Raw genomic sequence first — 27,389 nt, 5'->3', positions numbered from 1 at the left:
GTGAGGTTATCACAAACAGCTTATCTCCAACATGTCCCACTTACACATTAAATAATGACTGAGACCACTCCCTGGATCTGCCAACACAGTAATGTCAATTTGTTTTCTTACACACTGGCACTCCGAGATAATGAGTTCACTGTAAGCCATCACAAATGAAATTCATATTTTGTCATAGACTCTGTAATGCGTAGACAAAGCAACATATCCCAAATATCCTGAGAGGCATTAGAAACACATACTCAATTTTAAGATATAATTTTTTAAGAACATATGAGGTCCGTTTACATTTTACCTTGTTGACACTGTCCATTGTTGGTTATTACTGTAAACAAAACAAAAAATGGTTTCTGGAAACGAAGCCAATCACCAAAACGCAACACACCACTGGGAATGCTGCTATCGATGCACATTTTGTGAAAGGCATGATGCACGTGCAAACCTCAAAGGTAGGCCCTATAAATGCACACCATGACATTTTGCCATAACTTGCCTACACAATGCCACGGTTAACGCAAGATCAGCGCAATGAAGCAATGGGGATGTTAAATGCTGGTCATACCCAAGAACAAGTTGCTGCTCATTTCCATTGCCATCAAACGACAATATCGAGATTACATGAGCGGTTGAGAACCACAGGCAGCGTAAGGGACCGTCCTCGACCAGGTGCACCGCCTGTGACGTCACAGAGACAAGATCGTCAAATCGTTAACAGCCACCTCAGAAATCGCTTTACGTCTGCCAGGTCAACGGCAAATGCAACTATTGGTCTCCGTGGAAGACACATCAGTGACCGTACAGTGCGTCGTCGTCTTGCTGCCAGGAATTTGAGGTGTCGACGACCCTACCGTGGACAAATCTTGACTCATGCACACAGGTTAGCACGGCAGAGATGGGGAGGTAATCTGGGTGGTAGAGATTGGAGACAAGTTGTTTTTTCTGATGAATCACGTTTCACAGTCAGCTACCCTGATGGACGTTTACGTGTATACCAACGCCAACATGAACGATTTACACAACCATGTGTTATTGAATGTGGTTTACGTCGCCATGTCTTTCAACATGACAATGCAAGGCCCTTACACTGCCAGGATAACAAATGCCTTCTTGCAACAGAACAACATTAATGTGTTGGACTGGCCTTCAAGGTCCCCAGATTTGAACCCTATAGAACATTTGTGGGATGAACTTGGCCGCCGTGTCCGACGTCAACAAAATCCTCCACAGACGGTTCCACAACTGACTCAAGCTCTTCTGCATCATTGGAGACGTATTCCTCAGGCTGCAATTTGTCGACTGTGTCTCTCAATGCCTCGCCGGCTTCAAGCATGCATTGCTGCACAAGGAGGACACACTTGTTATTGACACCACTCGCCTTTGACGTCATTTTCATAGACATTAATTCTTTGTCACACAGTAACTGTTCATGAAATTCATCAGCGTAATCTTTAATTAGTCATTTGTATTGATTGTCATTTGTATATTTCATTTCAGTAAAAAATTATTTACACTTAAATTTGAGTATGCGTTATTTGTGCCTCTCAGTATATTTACCAGATAGTGGAAACACCACCAAATTGTGAACTTGTTCCTGGACAAGTGAATAGTAAAGATTCTCTTGTCTGGAAACAAAGCATACTTTTCCAGATTATTGACCAAAAATGGTGTTTTTATCACAAATTTGGTCTTTTAGCATGTTTAACACCCACAATTTTAGTTTTGACATTGATGAACCAGTTTTGATTTTTTTTCCCACTGTGATTCATGAAGTCATCCATTGCTATGCTGTGCATGTAACCAAATGAAAATCATATGTTTTGAGCTGCCAGTGTGATCTGCCGTCACTTTTTACAATTTGTTACACAATTGGATATGTGGAACTCTGATCAAGCAACCAGAGAGAGTGTCCTAAAGCGTGATCGTAATCAGACTGAGGAAGTAAACAATACACTGTCAACAGTTGGATGGGTCTTTTTCAAAACTACATCTAGTACTAGTTATGAATATTTTATCTAAATGACTAAAGGTCTGTGAAGGCCCCTTCCTCTCCCTTTTTATAGGCCCTGTTATCAGTGAAACCCAAGTCATCTCTGCAAAGCCAGCACAGTAGTCATATTGTTTGTGTGTTGTTTCAGGCCACTCTCAGCAATTTTCTACCTATATGATGAAGGTCTGTAAATAATCGAGTCTGGACAGACAATCCATAGATCAACATCATGAACATCGATCCACACAATTTGGAAACGATGACACGCATCAACCAAGTCAGCGAGCCTGACCACCCGATTCCGTTACTCGCCTCTTATGACAAGCATGGGTTGCTGATGAGCAATTCTAACCCAGATCTTCACAAGTTAGCAATGACATGCATCAACAAAGTTAGCGAGCCTTACCACCTGATTCTGTTACTAGCCTCTTACGACAAGCATGGGTTGCTGATGAGCAATTCTAACCCAGATCTTCACAAGTTAGCAATGACATGCATCAACAAAGTTAGCGAGCCTGACCACCTGATTCTGTTACTAGCCTCTTACGACAAGCATGGGTTGCTGATGAGCAATTCTAACCCAGATCTTCACAAGTTAGCAATGACATGCATCAACAAAGTTAGCGAGCCTTACCACCTGATTCTGTTACTAGCCTCTTACGACAAGCATGGGTTGCTGATGAGCAATTCTAACCCAGATCTTCACAAGTTAGCAATGACATGCATCAACAAAGTTAGCGAGCCTGACCACCCGATTCCGTTACTCGCCTCTTACGACAAGCATGGGTTGCTGATGAGCAATTCTAACACGGATCTTCACAAGTTAGCAATGACATGCATCAACAAAGTTAGCGAGCCTGACTACCTGATTCTGTTACTCGCCTCTTACGACAAGCATGGGTTGCTGATGAGCAATTCTAACACGGATCTTCACAAGTTAGCAATGACATGCATCAACAAAGTTAGCGAGCCTGACCACCCGATTCTGTTACTCGCCTCTTACGACAAGCATGGGTTGCTGATGAGCAATTCTAACACGGATCTCCACAAGTTAGCAATGACATGCATCAACAAAGTTAGCGAGCCTTACCACCTGATTCTGTTACTCGCCTCTTACGACAAGCATGGGTTGCTGATGAGCAATTCTAACACGGATCTTCACAAGTTAGCAATGACATGCATCAACAAAGTTAGCGAGCCTGACCACCCGATTCTGTTACTCGCCTCTTACGACAAGCATGGGTTGCTGATGAGCAATTCTAACACGGATCTCCACAAGTTAGCAATGACATGCATCAACAAAGTTAGCGAGCCTTACCACCTGATTCTGTTACTCGCCTCTTACGACAAGCATGGGTTGCTGATGAGCAATTCTAACACGGATCTTCACAAGTTAGCAATGACATGCATCAACAAAGTTAGCGAGCCTGACCACCCGATTCTGTTACTCGCCTCTTACGACAAGCATGGGTTGCTGATGAGCAATTCTAACACGGATCTCCACAAGTTAGCAATGACATGCATCAACAAAGTTAGCGAGCCTTACCACCTGATTCTGTTACTCGCCTCTTACGACAAGCATGGGTTGCTGATGAGCAATTCTAACCCAGATCTTAACAAGTTAGCAATGACATGCATTAACAAAGTTAGCGAGCCTGACCACCTGATTCTGTTACTCGCCTCTTACGACAAGCATGGGTTGCTGATGAGCAATTCTAACCCAGATCTTCACAAGTTAGCAATGACATGCTTCAGCAAAGTTAGCGAGCCTGACCACCTGATTCTGTTACTCGCCTCTTACGACAAGCATGGGTTGCTGATGAGCAATTCTAACCCAGATCTTCACAAGTTAGCAATGACATGCATCAACAAAGTTAGCGAGCCTGACCACCTGATTCTGTTACTCGCCTCTTACGACAAGCATGGGTTGCTGAAGATCAATTCTAACCCAGATCTTCACAAGTTAGCAATGACATGCATCAACAAAGTTAGCGAGCCTGACCACCTGATTCTGTTACTCGCCTCTTACGACAAGCATGGGTTGCTGAAGATCAATTCTAACACAGATCTTCATAGGTTAAACATTCGTAACTATACAGTGCATGTTTAAACATGAACAATAACTTCATAATTTTTAATTTGGGAAATTTTACTGACACTTCCTGCAGACTTGGGGCTACATATCTGCCTCTGAGCAGGTCAAGATAAATCACTGCATATCAATTAACTAACCTGTTTATGAAGCCGAGCATTCTCCTCTATCTTACTATGCAGCTCCTCGCTCAACACACTAGTTCCTCTCACGCCATCAGATGTGCTCACCGCATCATTGCTCTTTCCCTTCAGAGAAAATCAGCTTCATAGATAGACATCAAGTCTAACAGGCTTTCTTAATGTTTCTGATATCAATATCAAACTATCAAATATGCGCAGAGACATATTTGTCAGTGTCACGCATGCTTGGCACAATGTCAGTGAACTTTGTGCTCAGCACACACATTGTTTAGCCATCATGGGCTTTGGCATTGCTCCAGGCTAAATTTGACTACCCCTAAAAACAATGATAGAGTGTACAAGAAATGATGAAACAAATACCAAAACACAGAACTAGGGGATATGATACCTGCTATGTTTGCTGAGTACCAAACCATTATTTTTCCAAAAATAAATCAAATTCACAATTCTTAATTATTACTTTTGTTTGTTTGGTGTTTAATGCCGCACTTAGCAATATTCCAGCTATATGACGGCAGTCCGTACCAGACAATCCAGTAATTGATATCATGGCCATTGAACTATGCAACTGCGATACAACGACATGTATCAACCAAGTCAGCGAGCCTTGCCACCCAATCCCGTTTGTCACCTCTTACGACAAGCATAGTTGCCTCTTGTGACAAGTATGGGTTGCTGAAGACCTATTCTAACCCGGATCTTCACAGGTGTCACTATTACATAATATTCATATACGGTCTGTAATCAAGTACTCATGAACTTTTACAGTGTTTTAGGTTCAATATTCAAATTAATCAGATATTGTCTTCACTACTAGACAATTACTAGTACAACATGTACAAAATGGTCATGTTGAAAAAATAATAATTTTGTTCATCAAGTCCAAACTAAAAGTAATGCCTTTTTTCTGTAACAAAATATGTGTCATTACATATCATAAAGTAATTCATATCAAAATTTGATGTAAGTGTATTGTGTCATCTTTATCCACATTAGTACATTCTGACAATGTATTGAAATGAAACACAATAAACAACTACACGTTCATCTTTGCTTATCTAACATCAATAGCCTATAACATGTCCCCTAATTATCTTATTCATGATAAAACATGGGAAAAACATAAATTCATAACAGATAGTCACTTTTTTCTTTTTGGATGTCTCAATCTGTTCCAAATCTTCTTGCAGAAATAGCACCCGTTTTGACAGTTGCTGGTTACGAAAAACAAGACTGTCAACCTCTTGTTCTAGTTTGCGAATGGACTGGTCCTTCTCCTTCACAGTCAGCTGCAACGAAAGACAAATTATTTGTGACCTGTAGCATATCTCTATAGCATGATAAATATACTGCTCAACATTTGCTAAGGACCTACCATCAGTAGTCAAAGGTGTGGTCCTTAGCAAATGTTGAGTGGTAGACATCGGAACCATCGGCAACAATAACTTACTTTGTGTCAAGACTAGAGGACACAATGTTAAAATAGATGTCCTCGAAAGGTGTTGTTCATGATTGTAACAAGCGGCCATACCACTAAATTCAGCTTTTATTGTTGAGTACCATCTTAAACATATCAAACACAACAGGGTAGCATAATGATCCATCCTCTTATACATCTTTCCCAGCCAAAAGTTCATTAAACTTGGGACTCTTTATACATGTAAACTCCTTTACTTATTATGCTTCTCTATGATTTATTCTGAACTTATGTCACTTTGATTAGCTGTTGACTAATAATAACAACACAAACAATAAACAACAACAATAATGATAACAAAACAACAATGATAATAATGCCATTTATATTGTGCTGCATTTCCACACAACACAGTGGCATTTTCAAAGGTAACATTATTATGACCGCGGTTCAAGGGAGGGGTCCAAAATATCAAAATCCTATCACGGTAAATTTTCCTGCCTACAACATACTACATTAAGTTTACAAAGGGGGTGTCAGACCCTCATGACCCACCTGTGAGGTCAATGGATCATTGTGCATTCAATTTTCTGAAATTCTGCACAAAGTTGGTGATAAGAGAGATGGTGACAATATTTCCAAAATGAAGCTTTGTAGGATGTCCAGGGTATTTATTGTACGGTAATAAAATGGAGACTTAATACACTAGATAATTGGATGTGATCTGGAACAATCAACTAGTCACTGCCAATAATTTCAAAACTCGGGTCACTTCATGTTATATCTAGATGAACTCTGTGCCCAATGTTATTTTATCTTGCAGATTAATTGATCTGTTGATTAATTAACTTATGATTTGATATCAATAATCATCACTATACTCATAAGACATTATGATAGTTTTGATACCGAAGCTTGGCCCTTGTAGTCAGTGAGTTCAATAGTGCTAAGAACAGTATTTCAGTTACAGAGTTCCTGTTAACAGGTAATTACCAGTATTTTACTGGTAAATTTAGGTTTGGACCGGTAATTCAGGTGACTGGCATATAAATTACCTTATAAATCTTTGTTGTTGAACAAAACATTGATGATATTCATATGAGTATATTTTTCAAACGAAGTCAGATTGTCTGTTACCATCAGGGTTTCCCCTTGACAATTTTTAGTGCAAGGAAATAACATTTTGCTTTGCTTCGAGGTGAAATACAAATTTGTAGCGACTTTGTGTTAATATATAAAAAAAAGAGAGATAAAACTGTGACTGAAGTTTGTGTGAATGATGTGTAGATCTAACTAAGTTACTTCAGAGATGACGTCATTGCACTGAACATGATGTTGAAAGAATTAAAATCAGGTCATTTTCATACATTTGTTTATTTGTTGAAAGTTGGGACTGACAAAAATTATGGTAGATGGGTCCACCAGGACTGGCAGTTTCAAAAGCCAGTGGGAATACTGAGTTATTCAACAGCTTGTCAGCTTTTATAATGTGTAAGGAAAGCCCAAAATGACATGTTGTAGACATTTATCCCACTGAGTCTTTGCATTGTGTATGTCACTATGTGTAATAGAAAAGTTCTTTTCCATAATAATCCTTGTCATATCTATCACTGTGGTCAGAACCATGAGCATGGGAATGGTGCTGACAAACCAAGGGTCATAACCTGGGATTCAAACCCACAACCAATATGACAGAATGATCCTGGCAAAGGGATGCAACTCTGCAATGAAAAAAGAGCACCTGAGACTATTGGACCACCCAAGCCCCTCTCACCTTTGAACATGTTGTTCATTAGTACAAACCAAACATTGATTTATGGGTAATGATCATGATGATTATATTTTCATGCATACCGATAGTTTTTCACTTTCTGCTTGTTCATCAATGTATGCCTTCTTCAGAACTGGATACTGGGATTTGAGCTGTAAGTAGATTGATTCAATGGTCATTGTCAATGTAATGCATGTTTGACTTTGCAATAGTTTTTAATACAATAAAAACATAAAGGCAGCTTAGGCTTGTTATGTCACTTATGATGATCAGTCCTTGAAAAGAGCATCAGTGTTACTGTTAGTATGAATATTGTATACTCATGCAGGTTTAGAGTATCGTCGGATCATAGGTTTTCGGCCTTCATACATTTTCGGACGCCCATGGTTTTCGCGAATACTCGCGCTACAACAAGGGGTGTGGCATCACACAGACATTGTAAATACTCATATGATAACCTGTTTTTACGATAAAGTTGTCTCTTATAAATGAGTGCGATGCCTTACAGTTGCTCTTGTAATTAACAAGAAAATTACAAAAGAAATGTTAAGCGTCCAAAAAGCCATAACACGGGATACAATATATTACTTTACATCCTGGAGACTTGCCAAAAAACCCATCTATTAACCATACTCATCTTATAAATGATGTTGCGAGTCTGAAACTTATGTCCTGTAGTCCTTGCCAAATTGCCCAATACTTAAGGTATCATAAGGACCAGTAGAAATTTGCCATTTTTATGGATTTTGCTATATGTTATTATTATAAGGACTAGTGGATTTGTTAGTTTCTAATGCTAGAAACACCAGTCAGTTACATATAGGGCATTACTTGCACAGTTTAGGACTACACTAGACTTGGCCAAGTGATCGTGACATCCAAGCATCTCCTAACATACACTTGGTTCAGGACGATAATTATGTCCTTCAATATAATGATACTGTGACATTACTGACCTGATGACATATCCATCGTGTTCTATTTATTATATTATGTTTATATTGTGACAGAGTTAGGATGCAGGTAACAGTAGTTTCTTATTTCGAGATCGTGTCAGTTGTAAACAATCACATCAGATGATCGGGGGCGTGTGCCACTCGCCGACCCACTTTCACCGACCGTATTTCAATAATGTAACTATTAACATTTATCCACTGGCATTCATTATAGGGAACAACTCTTCCTCGCATGATCTGGAACATACTGAAAGAAGATGATTAACAAACCTTGGAGTATTCGGCTGCCAATTTCTGATACTTGGCGTTCAAATCGGCCATCGTATCAATCCCGGAAGTGCTCGCAGCAGCCGGGAGATATCATTGCAGCACAATAACATGGGAGCATTAATTGTACGTGAAACAAAACTCTCATTATTGTTGGTGGACTAAATCATTATGAAGATTTGACTAATTACAATGTACGTCATATTTAGGTCACCCCTCAAATTTACTTTCGCTCTCGAACTGCTATGCATCTCTAGATCTAGATTCTAACAGGCAATGGTAATAACCTGACATTTCACTACACAAATTGACATGGGTTAAATATTAATTATTATTTTTTCTCGAAAATCAAACATTAAATTTTCAGAGAAAAAATAAGTAATTTTGAGTTGTGCGCTTATAGAAATTCACAGCATGATACATGAGAACATTTTCATAGGGAATCTGACCCCATGATGTTTATTTGGTTGTGGGCCGGGAAGGCGAAAATCAATCCCTCAGAGTTAGAAATTACGTTCGCCTTCCCGGTCATCACAACAATTCTTATTATGGCAGATGATCGCCTTCCCGGTACTTGTTAATTACAAAGAAAACACCAATGAAATGAGGACACTATTTAATCTGGGCAACAAAGTCAATATATAACAAGTATAGTATAACATATCATATATCATGCATGTATTTGAAGATATATATAGACATACATTTTATCATTTATGTAATAATTCAGTTCATTCCCAGTGCAGTAGATCTGCCACATCGTCAGTGTAGTCCATTGTTGTCGTCAATTGGTTCAACAGATCTTCTTTCAAGGCACGGAGTCTAGAGTCAATCACTCGGTATTTTCTCTCCCGAGCAGGTGCTCTTGGGTGAGCGCCTAGCTGCTCAACCCTCACTTCTGTTAGAGATTGTTCACGTTTCAGAAGATTCACTACCTCGAAGATGTTAGGGTGAGTCTTCTGGGCGCTCTTGTTCAGGTGATGATGCCATCCTTCAAGGTTGTTGTTTGTTCTGCGTCCCTGGTTTCCGAAGTGATTCCACAGGTCCTTGCTCCAAGATCCTTCTACCCATGTAGTGGTAACATAGTCCATGAAGCGCGTCACCTTGACGCCTTGAGGCCTGTCTGCAATCGCATCAGCCCACACGTCTTCAACCATGTCTAGTGGCACCAAGGGAAGGGCAGAAGCTCGTCTTACAACCTTCTTCACTTCTTCAACGCTGGGGTATTCTGTTGCCAGTCCTTCCTTCTGTACGCGTCGCCACATACACTGGGTAAAGTGAAAGAAGCAGCCTCTAGTATGTGTAGTTGCGAACACAGATTGAACGGCGTTGTGGGCAGCGCGCTCAAAGTCTAGCTGAAACACCCGGGGAGTCCAGTCAAAACCTAAGTTGTGTGCAGCCTCTTGGATGTATTCAAAAGCTCTCACGCAAGTACACTCTGCCTTGTTTGGTAGAAGACAGAATACAAGAGGGAACATATGCTCTTGAAACTCAGCATGAATGGTGTACACTTGGTCGAACAGCTTCGGAGAAGACGAGAAAGTGCCATCTGCATACACAATGTCTGCTTCACACAACAGTTCTAGGTTCTTGTCAGTAGTGAAGATAATTCTTTTTTATCTCTTTCTGCACTTTTCCGTCTCACAACACCCCAGTGTCCTCGATGTATAAGTGTCCGTTGTATACATAACGAGGGTACACATCACTGATCTTTTCATTCGCTTTCCCGGTCCTCAGTCCCTTACCCCTCCATTCGCCTTTCCGGTACTACTGGTAAATAGATTTTCGACTTCCCGGCCCGACACCGTTTTTTTGGCAATGATACAGCTAGTACGCCAACGTCAAAACACTGACATGAAATTAGATACGCAAATGTGACATTTCTGTTGCGGTGAGGTAGACTGTGGCTGTCCATCGGTTTCACTCAGACTTTGTTTCCACTCTCATTTAAATAATGTGTTTAATCCGGCCAAATGTCTGTGTGTGTGAAGATGTAACCAATTCTCAATAGGGGGTCGCGTCAGGTGATCGAACTCTGGCTAACTTAAACCGCCCAATGTAAATGAAGGGTGCACAAGTTCTTGACCAACCGGATGTCGGGGTTTGGGGTGATGATGGTGGTGGCATGTGGTTGTGTGTGATTGGTCTTAGGACTGTATAATATTTTGCCGACCCTCTCATTTTATGCAACACTTATTCATGCATCCCACCCCCCACCCCCTACACTCATATATAGTATTTTTTCATGCCCCTCCCACCTCCCTATTATATATGGCCTGTTGTGATTTTAGCGCCCCCGTCCTTTCGCTGTGTCCCGTAATCTTTCGCCACCACCCGCACCCCACCCCAAAACCATCCCTTCATTAAAATAAATGACCAGTCCCTTACCACCTCGGTTCTGTAGTTTGGATATTAAGAAAGCAAAACCAATACCGACCACAACTAATCCTTACACTGTACTCTCTTTTGGGTTTAGATGCCATTGAGGTAAGAAACAACTGCATGTATAAGATACCCACCACAATAGAACAGCACGGCCATTATTATTTCCATTTGAAACTGCACGTTTATGTTCGTTTTCGAGATACAAACATCAGATAGCCGTTCTGAATGCTTCGCTCGCACGTACCAGGAATTGAGAGCCCGAGATTCTGATTGCTGTTCAGAAAGTTCACCTGTCGCCATCTCCTTACTATTTCACGCCATTAATGTAGTGACACTCTGTGAATTAGTACGACTTGGGGATTGCGGGACATTAACTTCCCGAAGCTCCAAATGCTTGTATGAGGCGACTGACTGGATGCGATGGTCAGGTTCTTTGACTTGGTTGATTGTATGCCCCCGCGCCCCGACGACGTTGCTCACAATATTAATCACTGGATTGTCTGATCCAGATTCGATCATGTAAAGACTGTCGGGGTATTGATGGGGTAACCAGAAGGCTGTTATACTGCGGGCCCTTCAAAATACTAACTACTCCCAGCTTTATCAAGCAAGTGATCAATACATCCCATTTGTTATCGCTTGTTTTATAACTAAAACGTTTAAAATTGTAATCCATACGTCAATCGTACCTTCATTGATACTATATTTTCTAAATGCCGCTTAATTTAAAAAAAAATGGCTATTACATCAATAGACACAATAGAAGAAGTTTATTCATGAATGAAGGCCACATGGCCCAGAGTTCATTTACAGGAATAATATATGCTATACACATGTACAAATTTTCTTAAAACAAACGTTAATATTTTTTACATTTGTATTTACATAGGTAAATGTCTTTTTAAATATATGGACAGGTTTTTAATAACAGAATCATTTCTGGTAGATAGAAGACTGATGCATTTTTGAACAGATGGTTGCACATGGTAACATTTTGGAATTAAATTTTCTCTACTACCTTTATAAAAAAGGACAAATTAACAAAAAAATCGTAATCATTTTCTATTTTTATAGCGGTTACATTTCATACAGAAACTAAACGATGACTCTGTGGTTGTATTTATTCGAGTTTTCTGTACATTTAGATTATTACATCATTCAACTGTATAAACACAAAGGAGACACGAACTATTTTAACTCGTCAGAGCAACGTTGACTTTAATCTTATCTACCATACTTCAACAAACCAATATTTACACTAGCAGATCAAGGTTTCTGTGTTATCGGTGTCAACTAACAGGTGTATTGGATATGGGAACACTCGTATGGCATATTATCTTGTCGAAACATTTGGTCTTTCATTGTCGCCATTAAACATTTTGTTACCGGATACATCGCTTCAACTCAATTCAGACATTTTGAGGAGTGCTATGTTAACACTGTTTTCCTGTACGTCCGAGATGTGATGCCAGGCGTTTCCATGAGAACAGTAGAGATGGACTCCCTTGATAAGAATGTTCCAATGCGTGTGTCATCTGACTTCATGTTCTGAGTGGGCAGTGGAAGTAGAGATAATCACGTTGACGTATCCCACAAAGCCACATGTAGAATTCTCCCTGCTCTCTACGACATGAAGAACGCTATTCATTGTATTGTAACGTTGTTGACGTTGTGGTTGACCCTATGTGACCTCACCAGTGTGTTTCTCCGGCAGGGAGAGCTGTCTTCCGTTAAAGGAGTCTGTGATGCCCAGTGCGAGGCCCTGTGTCAGGAGCAACCGGACCTAGTGGTAGGCACATATAATAATCGAATGATGAGTATTTCGGTCAATCACATCATCTCAGGTTTATTGACCTTGTCTGTTTGTTTGTTTGTTTGTTGTTTAACGCCGCACTCAGCAATGTTCCAGCTATATGACGGCGGTCTGTAAATAATCGAGTCTGGACCAGACAATCCAATGATTTATAGCATGATCATCGATCTACGCACTTGGGATATGATGACATGCATCAACAACGTCAGCGAGCCTGACCCCCCGATCCCGTCTCTTACGACAAGCATGGTCGCTTTGGCTATGCCTAATTGATACAAACCATGGTTCATGAACCCATGGATACTACATTGTACTATTGGATGTACATTGAAATCTCGTTAACTCAAGTCCTCGGGATCATCTTAAATACATCGTGTTCTCCGTTGTTCGAGACAGGCGAAGTGTCGATATTATATCATAGAGCCAAAAGGGATTCAGCCGAGACTAAAATGTCACATCGACTTTCATGATAAATCGAATTAACGGAGTTCGAGTCTTCCAAAGATTGCACTTTACAGTTTATACTGTATAAATTTAAATATGTAGATGGAGAAAGACCTGCGGGAAATGTGTTGCCCCAATTACATCGTGTACATGTGTTATTCAGGATAAATGCGAAGACCTTTGCAGACCAAGTACACAGAGGCAATGGGTATTCAACTGCACAGTGAGTACACATCAGTATTTATTCTTAATTCGATCTGGAAATTGCACACACAACGTTGTTTGGTGTTTGGAAGTCGTGTACACAATCTGGCCTACCCTCCTCTGTATCCATTGCAGGACGGCGGCGACTGTAGAGGAGCTGGGTACTGCTCCGTGCTCAAGAACATCAGTCAAGGCGGTAGGTAACTGCTGCATTATAGCAATGATGTCTTGTTATTGTTTTTTTTTTGTTGCTTAACGTCACTTTCAGCAATTTTCCATCTATATGAGGGCTGCTTGTAAATAATCGAGTCTGGACCAAACACTCCAGTGATTGACATCATCAGCATTGATTTAACTCAATTGGCATACGATGACATACATTGGGTGTGTGTGGGGGAGGGGTGTGTGTGTCTTGTGGGGTGAGTTATATAGCGACGTGCCACGTGTGCGTGACATCTTGTACTAATCCGGATTCATACCGGTATTATAGTGCTAACCCATGAGATACCATGCCGCAGTGAATATGCTCGCTCAAAAAGGTCTGACACTGACTCCGGGCCGCCAGTCCTTGATTTATTCCCTAATGCCGAATGCAAGGCATGTTAACAACAAGTACCATCTTTTAACATTGGTGTCAAGCGGTCAGGGAATGGAACAAGCGGCATTCAGCGACGGACAGACAATAGTGTCTTGTCTTCTCAACATGAGTTCTTGTGAGTAGATCCAGGCGATGGCGTTGTATAGCATGGATCTCTTTCCCGAAGAGATATCAGTACAACTGCCGTAAGTTTTCTTTACATTGTGGTGTTAAATGAAAAGTGTTTTTTCCAGATCATTTTACGTAGGGTACATTGCATCTTCGCCTAAATGTAGGTCATGGGCCCTTTCCTTAGCCCCACTGGTACACCATATATTTACGACAGTGGTCGAACGAAGAAGAAGACTGTTTTGTGGCGCGGGGCCGAGGCATTGATTGCATTGCAGCATTACTTAGGCCCTGCTGCACAAGATATGATTTCAGATGGCTTCAGCATTCAGACACTTAGCTTGATTTGTGGAGTAGTATTTAGCCTTAAACACGGTACTGCACCTATGGCAGTAGTCACGTAAGATAATACCACGGACTGGTGTCTGAGATAAGGCCATTTGTATTCGCCTGGGTTACGGGTGTTCTTTCCCCCAAACAATAAGGTCGTTGCTCCAAATTCAAATCCCCCTAAATTATAAAGAAGTAACAGGGATTTTAAAGTGACACAAATAAGACCGGCAAAAACAAATGTCAGGTAAAACAGTACCATTGACTCCTTGGGACCAAACGCATTCAATTACCATTGCCTTCTTGGGATCAAACGCATACTTTGACCATTGACACTTTGGTCAAACGAATACAATGATCATTGACTCCTTGGGACCAAACAGATTCAATTATCATTGACTCCTTGGGACCAAACGCATTCAATTACCATTGACTTCTTGGGACCAAACGCATACTTTGACCATTGACACCAGGGTACCAAACGAATACAATGATCACTGACTCCTTGGGACCAAACAGATTAAATTACCATTGACACCATGGTACCAAACGAATACAATTATTATTGACCCCTTTGGACCAACTACATACAAAGATCATTGATTCCTTGGGAGAAAACGCTTGAGGGAAGAACTATACCTTTTCAGGGTACCTTCCTCCCAAGCCGGACGTGAAGATCCTTAGGGACCCCGTCACCCGGGACATCATGCTCCACTGGACACTGGACGCCACAACCCAGCACAAGGTCATCTACATCGTCCAGTGGGATCTGGCTGTCCACCCCGAGATGTTGTTCAATGTGCCCCCTCTCCCCAGTCCGAACCCCCAGAAGCTCAGGAGCAACTCTTGGTACACGCAGGGCTGGGTGAGTCTTTGTTTGTTTGTTTCTTGTTTAACGCCGCACTCATCAATATCCCTAGCTATATGACCGCGGTCTGTAAATAATCGAGTCTGAACCAGACAATCCAATGATTGATATAAGCATCGATCTACGGAATTGGGATACGATGACATGCATCAACCACGTCATCGTGTCTGACCACCCAATCCCTCTTACTCGCCTCTTACGGCAAGCATGGGTTGCTGAAGACCTATTCTACCCCGGATCCTCACGGGTGGGGTGGGTGAGTGACATGGCTTGATGTTTTCGGACAAGTTGGGGTTGATACTGTGATAGTGTTGAATTCGTGTTTATGTAAATATCTCCAGGATGGAATTGTATGCATAGACACCAAGAAATCAATGGGTACTTTAACTCAACTTGAACTATGTATTTAACACACTGACCTGCATCTCAAATCCATTGACTTGCTTCCATATTCATATTCCTTGATTTCATATACATGTAATAGGTAACAACTTGAATTCCTACATCATGTAATTGAAATAAAACCCCGGATTTCATATACGATCCCAGGGGCGGTCGGGTAGCCTAGTGGTTAAAGCGTTCGCTCGTCACGCCGAAGACCCGGGTTCGGTTCCCGACATGGGTACAATGTGTGAAGCCAATTTCTGGTGTGCCCCGCCGTGATATTGCTGGAATATTGCTAAAAAGCGGCGTAAAACCATATTCACTCACTCACTCATATACGATCCCAGCAACCCATTCTTGTGGTAAGAGTCGAGGTAGTCAGGCTCTGTGACTTGGTAGACTGCGTGTCAACGTATCCCAATTGCGGGGATCGATGCCTATGCTGTTTATTGCTGGATTTCGGAGTGCTGCGTTAAACAACAAACAATCAATATAACTTTGCATATGCAATCTTTGAATCCCTATAGAATCTCTGAAGTTGATAATTTACCATTTATATAACCCCTCAAATAATCAAGTAAATCTTGGATTCGAACCCACCCAGATAGGTTTTTCGCATGTCCAAGGGACATAACTCTGCACCGCGAATTGCAGTGCCTCATGCAAAGTGTCTTCGATGTAGCAATGAAACAGTTGCCGTCGCCTTTCGGAACTCCTGAATGTTGTGAATAATTCCTGAACGTACTCTGTTTCAGACAATCAGCGACACCTACTTTGTAAATGAGGTAACAGATGTCTGTGAACGGCCAATGTTCAGAGTCGCCTCGGTATCCAGGTTCGGATCCCGATGGTTTAGTGATCCCATCACAACGCCAGGTATATGATCTACCTCTCCATATATGCATTCAATATAAACATTCAGATTTAGATACAATCGAACCTCGTTGTGTCGAACTCATGGGGACCTGGAAAAACCTTCGAGTTATCCGGGTTTCGAGACATCAGGGGAATTTTACGCTTAATTTGGATATTTAGGACTCCCAAATGAGTTCGGGACAACCGAACATCGACACATCAAAGTTCGACACAACGAGGTTCGTATGCACAAAACACTGAAGGGCCGACGATGTAATTTCCTTTGGGTGGAGCTGTCCTGAAAATGAGCTGTTCCTGTGTAATCCGAGCCGATTATGAAATGGCCTGTCCTAACATCATCCTGTACTGGTTCAATTGACTGATCTGAAGATCGGGTTCGACCTAAAAAATAAGACTAAATACGACATGGATGACAACTCACTCACTCATTATACCTTGAGATGACTACATGTATATTCCACAGCGATCGCGCCTGTGGAGGTAAGGAACATCACCCATAGCCCATTAGTCTTCGATGCCAGGACTGAGGAGATCAAGTTCGAACTATATTGGCAGGAACCGGAAGGTAAGACACGACGTTCTGTGAAGCATGCTGGGTAATAGGCATGTTGCACGATGCCATTGCTCCAGTTGTATTCCCTTGGACTGGCATTTGTCATGACACCAACGTGACATCACTTCACCATCAATCGACCAATCGCTGACTGAGAAATGAGAATCTGTGGATTCCGGAAGTTGACTCGGGGCGCGTTGATTCTACTTCCGGAATCAATAGATTCGAATGATTTCTCTGACTTGGTTGATATAAAATTTCTCTATAATTTTGCATCATTAGCTATAGTTGCGTCAGTTTCATTTCTTAAAATACACGGTCAGATGGGGCTGTGAGTACATGGTTCAGAATCAACTGGAACAACAATAGCGTGCCGTCATTATAATGGTCAAGGGCCGCAGTGTTTAAAACAACATCAGTGGTAATTGTGCGAGATTTTCATCTAAAATGGAAACATGTCATGCAGAACTACTTTGTTTGATACGGTACCTTCAAGCTATTATAATTGATTACTTGAACTGTTTATTGCGACTAATCTTGCAGCACACAAGATATCATCACAAAGACATAGTACAGTTTCTATAACACACAGAGCATATAGTACAACGACGGCCTCCGAGGTCTGTTCGGAGAGCGGGAGGTCGGTGGTTCAATCACAGTCATACCAAAAAGACATTAAAAGATGGTACATGTTATTCCCCTGCCTGGCGCCCGGCATTAAGGGGCTAAACAAGGACTGGTCGGCTCGGAGTCCTCATACTGTGTCTGAGATGGATGTTAAATTGCGGCATGGTATCTCAGTGGGTCAGCACTATAAAATCGGCATTAGTCCGGAATAGTACAAGCAGCCATACGCACGCACGCACGCACCAAAATGTTAGCTTTCGATGTTGCAATCAATTCAAACTTTCGTATATGCAGCTTTGTCAGTCCTCCACTGTAATGACGCATGCTAATGCCAGTGACCTCTTTCAGGCTGGAAAAGAAGTGAAATCATCACCTACAGTTGGACGGAAAACCTTGACCAGCCCTGCTCGAACAGTGACAGCGGTCAAAGTGTGCCTGTCTACTTCGACTCCCAAAACTCGGTGGGTGTAGCTGCCCACGATTATTGTACCTCCATTCTATTATGATAAGGGGCGGCGGGGTAGCCTGGTGGCTAAAGTGCTCGCTCGTCACTCCGAAGACCAAGGTTCGATTCCCCACATGGGTACAATATGTCAAGCCAATTTCAGGTGTCCTCCGCCGTGATATTGCTCTAATATTGCTAAAAGCGGCGTAAAACCATACTCACTCACTCACCAAATAACTATTATGATAACTTGTTTATTTGTTTGTTAGTTAACGCCGCATTCGGCAATATTCCATATATATGATGGCGGTAAACTTTCCATTCTGGACCAGACAATCCAGTGACTGATGTCATGAGCATCGATCATTTGGGATACAATGGTGTGCATGAACCAAGTAACCAAGTCTGACCACCCGATACCCTTGGTCGTCTCTAACGACAAGCAAAGTCATCTTCCCGAGGCAAGAGGGTTAACTGACTATAAAAGTCCAGTTTCCACCCTTGCCGAACTAGGCTGGTATTATGGAGTTACATTTTGGCTGGAGTCTATGCACAATCCAATCAAAATCGCGCAACGAAATCGAAATCCGGTTCGTAAACCGTCGTGCAGATTTCGGTCGATTGCAGGATTTGAAAAACATGTGCACCGCCAACTCGTTGTCAGCAGATATTTTCCGAATCTTTTCATGTTTTTAATCAAGATGCTCATGTGATTTGATACATTTCGCAATGTAAGACCTATTTTAACACAATATAGACCTTGATTACCGATCAGATCGTCCTGACTGGGCGCCACCATTTTGTGTGAAGCAAACGCAAGTGATACGAGGGGTGGAATCTGATTGGTCCATAGGGGAGGCTTAGAAGGGACATAACTGGTAAAAGCCACTGGTGGCGCTACGATCTAGCCCAGTAATTCCAGCCCAGTTCGGCAAGGGTGGAAACTGGACTTTTAAAGTCAGTTAACTCTCTTGCCTCGGGAAGATGAACAAAATAGGCATGGGTTGCCGACCCCGTCAGTCGCCTCTTACCACAAGCATGGGTTGCTGAAAACCATTTGTAACCGGAATTTGACGGTGGTGTTTTGGTAAATGCTACTTGACCCTATTCGCCGCCATAACTTCCTTTCTGAAGAAACGTCACCATCTTCGTATTTCCAGTTTCACTAATATAGCACAGAGTTTCAATCGCTCGTAAAGTGTATTTGATTGGCCGGCCATTTGAATCGGACTCACACCAATAGATCCGGGGTATTTCCATAACAGAAGGGAGATATACTACACTGGGTAATCGAGGATGGGCCTGTCTATCAAAACTTGTATCTTGCTCTCACTGTCGTGAACAATAATTTAATATTTTAAACATCAAGTGACATGTTTCGTCAAAAAAATGTTCCGCAACCAGTATTTATACACTACAAGTATATAAATTGTAACACAATCGTACAATGGTCTTGCTCGAACGGCTAAAGCTGTTATTGTAGTTTCTCAGTCGGCACTAAAAGAACTAATGCACATCATTGTTAAGTGGGGATGTAAATTACAAGTTTCCGTGATTCAGTTTGTTTGTCTGTTGTAGAGTGAGTGGGTTGGGTTTAACGCCGCTTTTAACAGTATTCCAGTTATATCACGGCGTGTCAGCCTAATGTGGGAGGAAAGCCCAAAGTGATGCAGGTCTCAGACACTTACCACTTCGGTGAAACCCACGAGCACGGGAATAGTACTGACAAACCTAGAAATATACTCGTGGCGAACCGGGATTTGAACCCACGATCATAGGTTTCTAGAATGCCCAAGGGACGCAACTCTGCACAGCGAGTTTAGTTGCCTTGGCCACCCGTGCTCCTCTGTTGTAGAAACAAAAGTTCAATGGTAAAACATGTTTGAATGCAGTGGAATACCAGCAGAAGAATGTCAATATCCGAACAACTTTTCCCTGACCTCCAATACATCTTAGAAACTTCGCTTTATTTCAGACCCATTATACCAATATTCTGAATGTCAGAATACCAAAGGGTGGCATGGGGTGTAAGTTCCAGTTCCAGGTGAGTAAATGCCGTGAATTAGATGGTTCTTACGGTGAGGTGAGGTGAGGTTCAACGTAGCGTTCAATATTATTGTACATATATAGCGACGTACATGCCCGTGCGTGCGTGCGTGCGTGCGTGCGTGTGTATGTGCGTGTGTGTGTCTGCTTGTATTAGTCCGAACTAATGTCTAGTGCTATCGAGATACCATGCCGCAGTTTAACATGAATACCCCACCCAGACATAGTAAACTGACTCCGAGCCGACCAGACCTAGTTTTAGTCCCTTATTGCCCAGCGCCAGGCTCTTGGTATGACGCGGCCGGGGATCGAACCCCCGACCGTCCACTCTCCGGGCAGACGCTCCTCTACTGAACTACGGAGAGGTGCGGGGATGGTTAGCATGTATTGTCAGCTTTATTGAAAGGAGTTTTAAGCCGAAAAAAATTCATTCGTGAGGTGAAAGAGATCAAACGTCGCTTTCAAGATTATTGCACTTATTTAACGATTTACATTCACGTGTGTAAGGACGTGCGAGCGTGGGTGCGTGCGTGCCTGCGTGCGCGTTTGTCTTTGTCTTGACTAATGTAAAGTATTAGCACATGGATGTGCCATGCCAACTCCACTAATCCCATGCCGGTCCTATAGTGCTAGCCCACTGAGACACAGACGCATTCCGTCTGATGCCGAGCGCCAGGCAGGTTACCAAGTACCATCTTTTAACGTCTTTTAGTATGCCCATCGTCCTGGAGGACTCTCTATCCAGTAGACCACGGAGGCGGTCTCCTTCGTGTACATCTGGAACTGATCACTGCTTCATTTTGGTTCTCAGGTGCGGGCATTTTCAAGATGCACCCCGAATGTAGTTGGACTATCCAGCCGTATTAACATCAACATAGGTAGGTAATAACACGTGAATGGTATATCCTACACACGTTTATAGTACCCGTGATAAAAAAACCAGGGTTAAAATAAGTCTATAATATGCACGGTTACCAAACAGGGTTAAGTCTACAATATATTAGTACACGGTAACCAAACAGGGTTAAGTCTACAATATACAAGTACACGGTAACCAAACAGGGTTACGTCTACAATATACTAGTACACGGTAACCAAACAGGGTTACGTCTACAATATACTGGTACAAGGTAACCAAACAGGGTTACGTCTACAATATACTAGTACACGGTAACAAAACAGGGTTAAGTCTACAATATACTAGTACACGGTAACCAAACAGGGTTAAGTCTACAATATACAAGTACACGGTAACCAAACAGGGTTACGTCTACAATATACTAGTACACGGTAACCAAACAGGGTTACGTCTACAGTATACTGGTGCAAGGTAACCAAACAGGGTTACGTCTACAATATACTAGTACACGGTAACAAAACAGGGTTAAGTCTACAATATACTAGTACACGGTAACCAAACAGGGTTAAGTCTAAGTTAAGCTTTTAAGAATGTCTTTTTCAAGTGTTTGAAACACAAACATGTTGATAAATGTTGTTTAAAGTTTCGTTTTTCGGTTCGTATATTAGACAAAACACTTATATTGCACTCGGATTTTTATGAGATTTAAAACATGGTTCAGTTGCAATATACACGGTGACAAAACATGGCTCAGTTGCAATATACACAGTGACAAAACAAGGCTCAGTTGCAATATACACGGTGATAAAACAGGGTTCAGTTGCAATATACACGTTGACAAAACAGGGTTCAGTTGCAATATACACGGTGACAAAACATGGCTCAGTTGCAATATACACAGTGACAAAACAGGGCTCAGTTGCAATGTACACGGTGACAAAACAGGGTTCAGTTGCAATACACACGGTGACGAAACAGGGTTCAGTTGCAATATACACGGTGACAAAACAGGGTTCAGTTGCAATATACACGGTGACAAAACAGGGTTCAGTTGCAATATACACGGTGACAAAACAGGGTTATGTGTACTATATATTAGTACACGGTGACAAGACGGGGTTAAGTTGCAACATACAAGTTCGTATATTTATAAATTATTTGAGCTGCACTGATCACAGGTAAAGTGAAGAGATGATTGCGATTTTATGCGAATATCAATTGTCCTACATACACTCTTCAACAAAAAGAAAGTAAATTTATTGTACCTCATAAAGATATATTAAATTTAATTTCATAGATACAAATATGAAATTTTGGATCTCGATAGTCACATGTTGTCGTTGTACAAAGGCATTAAAAATTGTTCATTGTCATGTCACATAAGGCCAGAAGGTTGCGTTGAACTCAGTATCTCGTGTGGCCCCGGGCATGCAGTCACGGCTCAGCATCTCCTCGGCACTGACTGGATAAGTGTCCTGCGGAATTCTGCGCAATTCTGCTTGAAACGCGATGGCCAGTTGAGGGAGTGTCTGCGGCGTGTTGTGACGTCGATCGAGTTCATCCCAGAGGTGTTCGGTTAGGTTGAGATCCGGAGATCTCGACGGCCAGGGCATGACGTTGATGTTGGCATTATAAGGTAGTCTACCGTGACACGAGCTGTGTGCCGTGAAGTGTTGTCCTGTTGAAACAGCTCCCTCTGGCGGTCAATGATTGGAAGAAGGTGAGGTTGAAGAATTTGATACATGTAGCAATTTGCTGTCAAATTTCCCTGAACCACAACGAAGTCAGATCTCGTGGTGATCTCCAAGGGAGTAAGGTATGGCACCAACGCAAGCGTCGCTGTCGATGGATCTGTTGCAAAACAGGGACGATAACTGGTCTTCTGGGTCGGATTCCAGCCTCGCGAAGATGGTTGCTAACAGTTTTGTCCGATATCCTTCTCAAACCAGGGATGCGTCCTGCAGTCTCCGTAGCTGTGGCATTGCGATGACGTAGGTGGAACAGTCGAATGTAGCGATCCTATCGAGGGGTGGTAACTCTTGGTCGGCTGGTTCTCGGATGGTCTGCAGTGGAATTGAACTGTGTGTATCGGTCACAAAGGCGGCTAATGGTGCTGTGGTGGACGTTGAAGTGGCGTGCAACCGAAAACTGCGATTCCCCTCTTTGGATACGTCATATTGCGATGTTCCGATCGGCAGCGCCATATCTCGGCATTTTCGAACTTGAAAAATGTTGACAATTGAATGACAAATTATTGGCTTATGCTTGCCTTTTTATAGCCGCTACCACGAGTTATAATGCCATAACTTGCACGTGCATTTTGCTTTGCTGTTTTCCTCCATGACAGTTTTGAACAAGTGTGAAAACAATGCCGTTTAAGACATTGCAAATCGACAATGGCTGCGTTTTGACGCACCGTTTGTCGAATATCAGGCCACCAACATTTTCCAATAACATATATCCAATTTATATACCGGATTTTCTGTGTAGTCAGGTTCAATGAACTACATACTACCTTGTGTTTCTTTTTTTGAAGAGTGTATATTAAGTCAATTCCCGAGAGAAAAAATATCATGATATTTGTAGAAAGTATTTAAATATGCAAGTAAAAGTGCTGAAATCACACGTTCCGTAATCGGATTCCATAGTCTTTGGGGGCGCGGCCTAAATCTACAACGATGCGTGAACAATGTTTTCATTAACTGATATATGTAGACTTGTGATGCTTAGCAGCTATAAGAAAACGCTAACAGCGGTCTATCTAAAAGCGTTGCTATTTCGTTTAATTCTTCAAAAATATCATTGCATACATTTCTGAGTGTTTGAAACGACCTTCGATCTTTACATTGTGTATAGTTAAAATAACAGCGTTTGTGAAACAAATTCACCAATTAGTTGTGTCGCTATATTTTGTAAGATATTCACCAATAAGTTGTGTCAAATGTGAAATGCCCGCTTAAAACCCTATAGTCTTACCAATCACCTCGATCGGGTGAATTTGCACTCGTAAGAATAGGAGCTGGACAAGTTGAAAGATCCTAAATAAACCACCAGGCAGACTGGGCGCCGGCCCGATCGTTGTTATTGCGCAGCGACTCGAGCACCGGGGAACCCGTTTAACCCCACTTAGGGGATTCCCCGCATAGACGGAACTTTTCGTTCGGGGGACTATTTTGCCTGTGGTTTTTTATCGTCTTTTTACGCTATATCCCGTTCTCAAATTAAATATTGGTCAAGTATTTGTAATAAAGTATGCCCGAAAGTATTAAAATCTGCAAAGTTGCCATGTTGACTTTACTTGGCCCCTGTACGACCGAAACAGAGAACGCTGAATATATTTTTGTTATTTGCACGCATTTCAGACTGCAATAATGTGATCGGGTTCTCATGTCCGGCGACGCCTATTTGTGAGTATAAACCCCACCCGACTGTCTGTAAATTATCGAGAGTCAGGTCAGAGTTGGTCAGAGTTGGTCAAGCAACCCACGCTTGTCATAAGAGGCGACTAACGGGACCAGATGGTCAGGCTCGCTGACTTGGTTGATGAAGGTATCCCAATTGCGTGGATCGATGCTCATGATGTCAATCAAACATGTAAAATCACTGATTTCTACTATGTCACATGACCTTGAGTACATTACGTGCACTTCCAGCTATAAATGATTTTTCACCAGGTCCACAAAAAGTGTAATAAGGCTACATATTAGGGCTGGGACGAGTCCAAATTTACTACCCGGGTACCCACCACGCTATCACCCGACCCTACCCGGATACCCGCTATATGTCTCAAGACTTGGGTGTAAAAAGTGCGATTGGGAATAGTTTGACCGTAGCCCTGGTAAAATGTATTTAGATACACGTATAACACGATCAGGTCGTGCATACACTGAATACGACTGAAGTTTTATCTTTATTCAAACCTGTAAAGGTCAGAAGGAATGGGTGCATAGTCAGAAAGAAATGCGAACAATACTGACTTGTAGTGTAACCATAGAGTTTTAGACATTTTTTTGTCAATAAACAATATCGTGACTAACCACGGGTCCGGGTAGTCCTGTGTCCTACTTAGTACCACCCCGACCCGAGTACCCGAGTTACCCGTTCCAGCCCGACTACATTTCCTGACTTATTTATATCCCAGATAACCCGCCGGGCAACGTAGTGGACATTACAATGCTGGTGGTGCCCATCCAGACTGGTCATCGTGTGCTGATGGGCTGGAAGGCCCCCACGGACAAGGGGTCAGTTGGTCAGATTGACCAGTACCACATCAGGTGGGGCAAGCTCAACCTATCAACGTACGACGAACTGATGGGCCTCGGTACCCTGTACAACACCAGCACCAAGACTGTACCTGGGGTAAGCTTGCTTTATCATCTGATTTCAATAGGCTTAAGCTTCATTAATATAACAGTGTCAAACCCTTCCTCCCCTAAATCCCGAATGCCATCAAATATTCCACTCCTTGTCTCATTGCTCACCCCTGAATCCCGAAATCACAAAAGCATTGAGAAAAGGGTGCGATTTGAAGTTAAATTACTGACAAAAGACAGACTAAATAAATAAAATATATAATGTCATTGTCTACGTCCATCAATATTTTTTAAAATGTTAAATCTGCGAACCAAGTACGATGTTTTTTGCGTACCCCGTATCACACTGATGACTCCAGACAGTGATGTGAAGCAAAATTGGGCGTGTCGTCAGATGTCGAGGCCGAATGTTGTGCTCTCTCAACCGGTTGCGTACGATTCTGCCGCAGACTTGTGTCAATTCCGTAGATGCACCAACCGAATATGGTTGTCTTGTTGACGTGACGTCATACGTGGACGATCGGCCTGAGGCAAGTCATGAGTATTGCCCTGCTGTAGATAGCGTCTCCAACGAGATGATATTGTGTTCCGATGTCTGGCAACTTGTTCGCCTGGCATGAACATGCACGTGCAGGTTGGGAATCACGACCTTAAAATCGAGGAGAATAGGTATTAAAAGATGCATAATTTAATTTCAGAATAAATCCATTTTAATTGAATTTACGACCTTAAAATCGAGGAGAATAGGTATTAAAAGATGAGTAATTTAATTTCAGAATAAATCCATTTTAATTGAATTTATAATGAAGCACAGTTACTTCCCCCCCCCCCCCCCCCCCCCCCCCGTTTGTATACATAGGATATTAATTGGCATACAAGACACATCAAACCATCTGCTAAACCAACGAGGGACTGTTTATTTCAATAATAGTAGTGGTTTTCACATTAACGGCCACAAATCATTAATATGCATGTCGCCAAACCACTCGACAAGTCTCGGTCCAGTAGGTCAGTAGTTTGTCGGATGTGGCATGAATAGAACGGACTTGAGAGTCCACTGAAGCGTGCCATGAGTTACCTGCCCTTGCCAGGAACTGAAAAAAAAGACAAGAGTTCAGCTGCTTGATTTTCAAAATCGCCATGTATAATGTGTGTATCCTCTTTTTCAGAATCATACATGGACAGAAATTCAGTTAGCGAACTCCACTCATAACACCTCGGACACCTATGGTGTACAGGTATGTCCAAACAGTTTTCCTCCAACCAACAGGTATGTCCAAACAGGTTCCTCCAACCAACAGGTATGTCCAAACAGGTTCCTCCAACCAACAGGTATGTCCAAACAGGTTCCTCCAACACGTATGTCCAAACAGGTTCCCCCAACAAGTATGTCCAAACATGTTCCCCGAACACGTATGGCCAAACAGGTTCCTCCAACAGGTATGTCTAAATAGGTTCCCCCAACAAGTATGTCCAAACAGGTTCCTCCAACACGTATGTCCAAACAGGTTCCCCGAACACGTATGGCCAAACAGGTTCCTCCAACAGGTATGTCTAAATAGGTTCCCCCAACAAGTATGTCCAAACAGGTTCCCCCAACAAGTATGTCCAAACATGTTCCCCCAACACGTATGTCCAAACAGGTTCCCCAAAACAAATATGTCCAAACATGTTCCCCGAACACGTATGGCCAAACAGGTTCCTCCAACACGTATGGCCAAATAGGTTCCTCCAACACGTATGTCCAAACAGGTTCCCCCAACAAGTATGTCCAAACAGGTTCCTCCAACCAACAGGTATGGCCAAACAGGTTCCTCCAACCAACAAGTATGGCTAAACAGGTTCCTCCAACAGGTATGTCCAAACAGGTTCCACCAACAAGTATGGCGAAAAGCTTGTTCTT

General features: G+C 42.2%; 3 protein-coding genes across 3 annotated transcripts in view; 1 reads left to right on the top strand and 2 right to left on the bottom strand.

Annotated features, from left to right (window-relative positions):
- LOC124119085 (protein phosphatase 1 regulatory subunit 21-like) overlaps window positions 1-8,744 on the bottom strand; it is a 28,601-nt gene extending 19,857 nt beyond the window's left edge. Inside the window, exons 1-4 of the mRNA XM_046481494.2 lie at window positions 8,637-8,744; window positions 7,494-7,562; window positions 5,368-5,511; window positions 4,220-4,327 (exon numbers count right to left, since the gene is read on the bottom strand). Of these exons, the coding sequence (XP_046337450.2) occupies window positions 4,220-4,327; window positions 5,368-5,511; window positions 7,494-7,562; window positions 8,637-8,687 (372 nt within the window). The 5' untranslated portion in view covers window positions 8,688-8,744. The remainder of the gene's footprint in view (window positions 1-4,219; window positions 4,328-5,367; window positions 5,512-7,493; window positions 7,563-8,636) is intronic.
- Window positions 8,745-9,364: 620 nt separating this feature from the next.
- Window positions 9,365-11,174, bottom strand: LOC124120313. The gene is made up of 2 exons (XM_046483115.2): window positions 11,153-11,174; window positions 9,365-10,182 (listed from the first exon to the last, which is right to left on the bottom strand). Exons 1-2 carry the CDS (start codon window positions 11,172-11,174, stop codon window positions 9,365-9,367), a joined length of 840 nt encoding a protein of 279 aa, XP_046339071.2.
- Window positions 11,175-12,343: 1,169 nt separating this feature from the next.
- The window catches only part of LOC124119095, a 113,338-nt gene continuing 98,292 nt past the window's right edge, over window positions 12,344-27,389 (top strand). The window contains exons 1-12 of the mRNA XM_046481504.2: window positions 12,344-12,807; window positions 13,439-13,498; window positions 13,615-13,675; window positions 15,163-15,380; window positions 16,523-16,643; window positions 17,107-17,208; window positions 18,172-18,284; window positions 20,244-20,312; window positions 21,126-21,192; window positions 24,536-24,580; window positions 25,315-25,532; window positions 26,656-26,724. Coding sequence (XP_046337460.2) covers window positions 12,649-12,807; window positions 13,439-13,498; window positions 13,615-13,675; window positions 15,163-15,380; window positions 16,523-16,643; window positions 17,107-17,208; window positions 18,172-18,284; window positions 20,244-20,312; window positions 21,126-21,192; window positions 24,536-24,580; window positions 25,315-25,532; window positions 26,656-26,724 — 1,302 coding nt within the window. The 5' untranslated portion in view covers window positions 12,344-12,648. The remainder of the gene's footprint in view (window positions 12,808-13,438; window positions 13,499-13,614; window positions 13,676-15,162; window positions 15,381-16,522; window positions 16,644-17,106; window positions 17,209-18,171; window positions 18,285-20,243; window positions 20,313-21,125; window positions 21,193-24,535; window positions 24,581-25,314; window positions 25,533-26,655; window positions 26,725-27,389) is intronic.

The sequence above is a fragment of the Haliotis rufescens genome, unplaced genomic scaffold (genome assembly GCF_023055435.1).
Source record: "Haliotis rufescens isolate VD_foot unplaced genomic scaffold, xgHalRufe1.0.p SCAF_3, whole genome shotgun sequence".
Lineage (NCBI taxonomy): Eukaryota > Metazoa > Mollusca > Gastropoda > Lepetellida > Haliotidae > Haliotis > Haliotis rufescens.
Note: the sequence above shows the minus strand (reverse complement) of the source record. Positions and strands in the feature narration are given on the sequence as shown.

What these genes read in the sequence shown, in the direction of transcription:
- LOC124120313 (XM_046483115.2), bottom strand. Translation starts at nt 11,174, where the DNA reads ATGGCCGTGCTGTTCTATTGTG. An exon ending in GGCCGTGCTGTTCTATTGTG is followed by an intron (nt 10,183 to 11,152) that starts GTGGGTATCTTA and finishes TTGTGTATGCAG; the next exon opens with ATGGCACTTTCTCGTCTTCT.